At 30.1% G+C, this 7,842-nt stretch overlaps 1 protein-coding gene across 1 annotated transcript; it reads right to left on the reverse strand.

The window, feature by feature from the left end:
* Positions 1-7,199: 7,199 nt before the first annotated feature.
* LOC114259275 (receptor-like kinase TMK4) lies at positions 7,200-7,637 on the reverse strand. Its single transcript, XM_082918618.1, has one exon. The coding sequence runs from the start codon at positions 7,635-7,637 to the stop codon at positions 7,200-7,202; it is 438 nt and encodes a 145-aa protein (XP_082774744.1).
* Positions 7,638-7,842: the final 205 nt, after the last annotated feature.

The raw sequence follows: 7,842 nt of genomic DNA on the forward strand, positions 1-7,842 counted from the left end.
GGTGATGGGTGAGTGAGTTGTATGAAAATTTCCATATTATTGGGGTTTGGTTGACCAACTGTTAGCCAATTTTAGGTGCACACGTGGAGAGTTCATGGACTCCGCATCAAGCCTATTTTTGGGGTCTTTTGGAAAGTAAAGTTAAAAAAAAAAAAAAAAAAAATTAACATTTAACTTTTCGTTCATTTTAAGCCGTATCATCTTTCATATTTTTTATTTATAAAAAAATAAAATAAATTAAAAAAATTAAAAAATTAATTTTTTACCAACTTTTTAAAACATCACTTTGTATGTTATTCGAAATTAATTTTTTAATTTTTAATTTTTATTTGTCACATCATTTTTTTGGTACATTTTTTAAAAAAACTATTATAAAAAATTAAAAAATTAATAAATTAATTTTTAAACCACTCTCCAAAACAAGCCTAAGAGTAACTTCAACGCTAAGAAGTAAAACGCCTCGCGAAAATACAAAAAATACCATTTTTATTTTGCCTAATTAATTTAATATATATTCTAACCATACTCTTTATTTAAATTAGTTATTATATCTCCCATAGCTAGGCTTGGAAGTAAACAGACTCGGTAAAAAATGGAAGATACATTACATAAATACTTGGCACAATGAAAATAAATTTTATTTGTATTTATTAATATCGGCCTCACTAATTTTACGTTTAATTATAAGAAAATTTGATACAAAATTGATTTTTAATAAATACTTGTGGATATATTTTCTTACTTTGTGGCATTTTAAGAAGTTGGTAACTTTTTTGACTCTTTGGTGACTTTTTTATGGTTTTTTTTTTTTTTTTTTGTGTAAAAAGGCTAAAAGGTTGGCTTTTTTAGCAAGTTGCCAAAAGAAACCTTTATACTGATAAAAAAAATTGACAAGAAATATGATTTGAGTGACATATTGATAGTGTTTAGTTTGATTTTTAAAACAAGATTTGGACAAAAAAAATTAAAAAAATTATTTGATTAACTAGTTTTTAAAATTCAACTCAAAACTCAATTTTCTCTCTTCTCTCTCCTTCTTTTTTTTTAATATTAATAAATTAATTAGTCTTTTTTTCTCTCTTCTCTCTCCTATCCGAGAGTTATTTAGTTGTCCAAGAACATTGCTTCAAACCACACAAATCATGACACTTGTCATATTGTCTCCTTATAGGAGACAAAATAGTGGTGGGATCCACTATTTTAACTGCATGTGAGAGCACCATTTAGATTTGTCCCTAGAGCAAAGTATAATTTATCCTCCTTACCCTCTCTTATTCTCTCACATTCTACACATCAAGTAATCAAATTTTTTCTCACATCCAACTATTCAACTAACCAAAAAAAAATATATTAAAAAAACTACAAATCATCCGAATATTATTTTTAAAACTCATAACTAAATAAATTTTTAACTTTTAAAATTTTTTCAACAATTTATCTTTTAAAATACAACTCAAAACTCAGTTCCAAAACTCAACTAATCGTTATTTTTTTTGTTTAATTTATTAACTTCTCAAACATTGAAGAGGTAATGCACTTGATACACTTCACTCTTTTAGATTCAAATCTTTTCCAGCACTTTTTTCAGTAAGTTATAATCTAGCACTTTATTCAAACAGCAATGATTCATACCACTAATTTTGGTGCTCTAATAGAACACTAATGACATGGCAATGAACAAAAAAATAAAAATAAAAACAAACCAAGACCAAAACATCACATCACTGTGAGTGGAGCCCACTGCCAACTCGTTGGAGCTACCTTTAGAGCTCAAAAATTAGAGCTCCAAAACATTTTTCTTATTCAAATCTTATAATTCCATAGTTAATCATTATCATATTTTATAATTTTTAAATCAAGTACTGAATGATGGAGAAGTTATTCAGTAATTCTGAGACACAATCACGTGTTGTCTCAGGATTTTTGTGATTGGAGAAAATTGTGATATTCATGATTTTATATTGCATAATTAAAAAGTAATAAAAGATATTGACTTATTTTGAAAAGTAAGAAAAAAAACTTTTTTTAAAAAAATATGCAAAAAATTAAAAAAAATTATATAATCTAAATAAATAAATAAACTGAATTTTTTTTCTTAATTATTAAGATAGTGATTGATAAAGAATATGCACGGACAAATAAAGCCTCATTGTCTATGCAACCACGATATAGCTGTCATGTGATGTGTGACAATCATGAGTTCGGTGCGAGTCCGGATCCTCTCCAGCTTTTCCCTATAGCTCTCCCTCCGGTTGACGGACAAGATTCGGCCACGTCAGCCATGACAAAATCTACGATTGAGATTAACAATAATAAAAAAAAAAAATTTTGAATTCATTCCACACTCTAACACTCTCTGTCCCGTCCACCACTTACACACACTATCTGTCTATATATATACAAGCGTATGTCCATGCCTAAAGGCACGGTGTAAATAATATTAAGATTAAAATGCAGTTATAAAAATAACAAATCCAATTGTATAATTGCATTGTGTCATGATCTAGAACCAAGTTTGACTCAAAGGCAACACCGCACCTCATTACCAAACTTTGGGTACTAATCTTAAAATGCAAGCTCCCATAGAGAGAGTGAGAATATTTTACAAACATCAGGGGCATGTTTATAACTTACCCTTTTTTAAGATTTTGTGAAAATTTGAGAATGGAGATTTAGAGGGCTGCGATTCATCACATTCTTACAGTATATTGGCATAGTTTTTAAATTTCTTTTGTCTGGAAACCGACCAATAACAATAGACGAAAAGATAATCAAGTGGTTTACTATTAAATCTAGGATTACATCTCTTTTTAAGACAGGTCCCTAGGTAATCAATGAATTTCAATTAAAGAAGACAGCTTCAAAATCCTTATGTAATATAGCAGAAGCTTAAAACAAAAGTTGGCCATTGAAAACAAAAGAGGCAGCACTTCAACTGCAATTTCAAATCTCACTGTGATTGGAGATCGCCAACCAAACAATATTCAAGGAGCTAAAGATAAGTTAAACCAGACACATACAAATGACCAAAACATTAATCCAGTATTTCCCTTTATTTTAACAAATACCTGAACAGTTATAATCTTTTTTCTTCAAACAATTGCTGGATATGAGTATCCTAACAGTTATAATCAACAAACTCAACTTCAGAGAAAGTTTCGGATGTGTAATGACTTCACATCAACCATCTCCTCATCCTTAAATGCCTCCTTGAAATATATTGAAAGCATTCCATCAATTAACCATAAAATAATAATAATAATAATAATAATATAAATAAATAAATAAATAAAAACTGTATACAATAAATGTTAATGGTGTAGACAAATGCATAGTAATTGAAGGGTAACAAGTAACACACTGGGTATAATAACAGTTGGCAAAGGCCCAGCCTTTCAAAGCAAGGGTCATGGGCTTGAAGCTCTAGTCATGGGGCTATGGCAGTGTAAAAATGAACTGGTGCACGGAGCACTATGCTATACTATTCAATTCACTTAATTCTTCTTGTTTTCCAAATCAAAGAAACACATAAATGTCCCATAAACACATAAGCAACTTGACTTTGAATATATTAAGAAGTTTCAAAGTTCAATATATTAAGAAGTTTCAACGTTGTCCCTCTGTTAAATGCATTCACACAAACCTAACTATCTTGGCTTTGTTAAGCATTTTAGGACATCAAAATAACAATGGGAAGAGTCCAAATAACATCAATATCAATACAATCAATAATTCCCCAATTTTAACATAATTCTTCTTGTTACCCAAATAAAAAAATCATAAATAAAAAAAAAAAAAACAATATCTCATATATGTGAAAAAAAATTGTAGAACCTAACCGCTATTAGAAATCAATAATGAACAATATTGTTTTTTCAACCACAAATTCACGCTTTACATAATACATGAATTTTCTTTATCCATCAAAATTCGATTTCTATGACAGAAACATGGGACAATTTTTTAAATGCAATGCATCAGATTTGAATGTTCATCCATTCTATGTTATTCATCAACTATTTGTTTTTCATTGCACACAAATACATGAATTTTTGATGTTAGCTTAGAATATGCCAATTTTAATTCAATAATGTACTAATTTTCCAATCAACAGTAAGAGATTTAATCAGCTAAATTAATCTCCATCATAAAAAATTCTCTCTTATGTCTAGAATTGCCAAATCATTTCAAACATGTACAAATTGCAAGTACCTACTTTCCTGTTCTCCCAAGCGATATAAATCAGAATTTTTGTGAATCCATCAGTTTCTCTATAGAATTCTAACTCCTCTCAATAATTTCTCAGATATCTTGCAGATTATAAATTACTGTGATGTCAAATCAACAAACTAAATGATTACTCACCTTCCTAAATGCAATTTTCCACCCATAAGAATTTTCAAAGTTGTCCATCTATTAAACGCATTCAAACTTAACAAAATGATGGTAACAGTATTAGTTTCTTGGCTCTTCAAGATGGTTAACTATTTTGGGACATCCCAAACAACAATGGAAGATGGGTGTACATACTCTGTTAGTAAGTGTAAATATCATCAATATCAATTTCACCAATAATTTCCCAATTTTAATATAATTCTTCTTGTTTTTCAAATCAAACAAACACATAAATATCCCATGAACACTTAAGTAACTTGACTTTCAATATATTAAGAATTTTCAACGTTCAATATATTAAGAAGTTTCAATGTTGTCCCTCTGTTAAATGCATTCACACAAACCTAACTATCTTGGCTTTGTTAAGCATTTTAGGATATAAAAATAACAATGGGAAGAGTCTAAATAACATCAGTATCAATGCAATCAATAATTCCCCAATTATAACATAATAATTCTTGTTACCCAAATAAAAAAAACAACATCCCATATATGTGAAAAAAAACTGTAGAACATAATCGCTATTAGAAATCAATAATGAACAATATTGTTTTCTCAACCACAAATTAGCACACAAATAAGTTTTGAAACCATAATACAATCAAAATCAATAAACTCTAATCACCAAGCCATTAGGCAATCAAAAGGATAAAATCTCAATCGTCAATGAGATCAAAAAGGGAGGAGAGCAGAAATAACCTATTAACAGCGCGTTAGAGAGAATTCTGGAAAACTCATACCTAACAATATAAAATGAAAATAAATCATGACTGGTGAAACTAGAACCCTTGGTTACATGGCTCCTGAGGTATGCACTTGATTTACCATTTATTGATCTCTCTCTCTCTCTCTCTCTCTCTCTCTCTCTCTCTCTCTCTCCTGTTTGTGCCAGCTAATAATTGATTTCGTGGTGCTGAGAGGTTTGGTTGATTACACCCTGGAAGGAAGCACATGCTACTGTTAGGTAGTTATTGACTGTGGCATGTATTGGAATTTGGTGTAAAACCAATTGACAATTGCTTTGTGCTCTTAATAGAACTCTAGTAGCTTTACTTTTGACAAACTCCATTTGGTCGATGGAAGTGGTTTTTTACAAAATTGTCTTCGAGTTAGACACATTATTAAACAAATGTTGGATTATGTCAAGTTATACCATAATTTGGAATGGAAGCTTTTCCGTGAAAAAGATTAGTTCTGCTTTAACCCTGGGACAGCTAATGATGTGTAGTTTATATGCAGTTCCCTCTTAACTCTTCCTTACCATTTATCTAATCAATAATCAAGAATAAAATAGCTTTCCATCTATGTACCCAATTAATTAAGACATTCATAGCTGAGTCTACTTGGCCACCGACTTTGACTCTTGCATTACATTGCTGCCAAACAAATGAATTTTTGGGCATATGGTCCACTTTTATGAAAACAATGTGGATTCGTTTCGTGGTGCTTTTGTTTTCTAATAAAGACCAAATCATGAGAAAACAAAAATAATAATAATAATAATAATAAAATATCAAATTATAATCATTGTGTGGTGAAAAAATTTCCAATAATTTCTACTTGACTTTTGCATACAAATCATGATAATGCATATTTTTCCTCCAATATGCCATTGAAAGGTGAAAGCAAAAAGCGAAAGCATTTAAGTAGAAACTGAGGCTCCGTGCCAAAATTGACTATTTTAATTATTTATAAAAAAAAATGTAAAAAGATAAAGACATTGATATAATAATTTATAATGATACCAACAATAAAATATCATACTGATGACATATTTTTCAGAGAAAAATTAATCAGTGTGTTTGATTTTAGTTTTCTGAATTAAATTTTTTGAAAATTGAGTTTTTTATTTTTTATGTTTTTTATTTTTAATAAATATTTTTAAAATTTTAAGCATTTTTTTAAATGTATATAAAAAGTAAGATATTTGTGAAAAAATATTTTAAAAAATTAATAAATACGCAAAAATATGAAAAATATTCTGAATTTTCATTTTTTTTTTGTATTTTTGGTATTTAGTGAATTTTTTAAAGATTTTTTTTCACAAAAATTATACTTTTTAAGTGTATTTTTGTTAGGTGTGTCTAAAAATTTTAAAAAAAAAATCTTAAAATATTAAAAAAAATCAGTAAAAATAAAAAAATACGAAAAATAAAAAAATAAAATTCTCTGAAAAGTGTTTTCAAAAAACTAAAACTAAACAAAGTGAGATATTATTAGTGATTGTATTAAGAACACTATGTGATTATATGCCCACTAAATTGTAAGAAAAATAAGAGATAAGATACGGAGATGTGTAGTTTATATAGATGAAAAGCTATAGAGTGCTAATTCTATTTGTGCTTTACATAACTTCCGACACAAAGTATGATGTCTTAATTCCATAATTGAAAGTTGAGTGCAATGCTAAAACAAAATCAGCAATAGACATTCTAGTACTAAAGCATTAATTCATCAAAAGACAACCATGCCTAGAGCAGTTGATGCATCTATACGGAGAGGAACAATTAAAACATCTAGTTTTTGATTGATCATAAAAATAAAAATCACAATATCCAATTTAAATGTTTATAAAGACGATGAAATAAGAAACAGAAAAGAATGTATTTACCAGCATACTCATATGCAAGATACCCAAACGTTCCAGCCAACCGCGTCTCAAGAGAATACTTTCCATCGGGTGCATGTTTACCAAACCGAAGAATGTTAGATGGTTTCTTTACCAAACCGAAATCGGCAACCTTGGCTCTCATGTCATCCCCAAGAAGAATGTTAGATGGTTTTAAATCTCTATGAATGAAGCTCTATTGTGCTAAGCCATGTAAATACTCAACCCCTCTAGCCATATCCAATGCTATTGTTACCCTCTGCTTCCAAGTAAGAGGAGGGTACCCAAGTTCGCGCCACTCAAATAAATGCTGGGCCAAAGTCTCCTGAGGCATGTACTCATATACCAAAAGTCTCTCATTGCCATTGATACAGTACCCTAGAAGAGCAACCAAATGTCTATGCCTAACTTTTGTTAACACTGCAATTTCAGCTTGAAACTCATTCATTCCTTTGGTACCCGTTGCCCCAGATTCCATCCTCTTCACAGCAATTATAGTCCCATCATGCAATACCCCTTTGTAAACAATTCCAAATCCTCCTCTACCTAACACATTTTCTTCACTAAAGTTGTCGGTTACTTGACGAAGTACCTGGATCGAAATTGCAACATTCCCACCTTCAAAGATGGGCATGTCACCATGATCACCGCTGCTCTGACTCTGTAAGTCACTCGGGACACCACCTTATCCATTAGCAACACTCACTACCGCAGACTTAACCATTTCTGACCCTTTTTCAGAACCATTGACTCTCCCAAATCTCTGATGTCGTTTCTTGAAACAACATAACCCCAACAAACACCACAACAGCAATAACCACACCAGCAATCATACCTGC

Source organism: Camellia sinensis, chromosome 3, assembly GCF_055761805.1.
Source record: "Camellia sinensis isolate YWXY chromosome 3, ASM5576180v1, whole genome shotgun sequence".
Classification (NCBI taxonomy): Eukaryota; Viridiplantae; Streptophyta; class Magnoliopsida; order Ericales; family Theaceae; genus Camellia; species Camellia sinensis.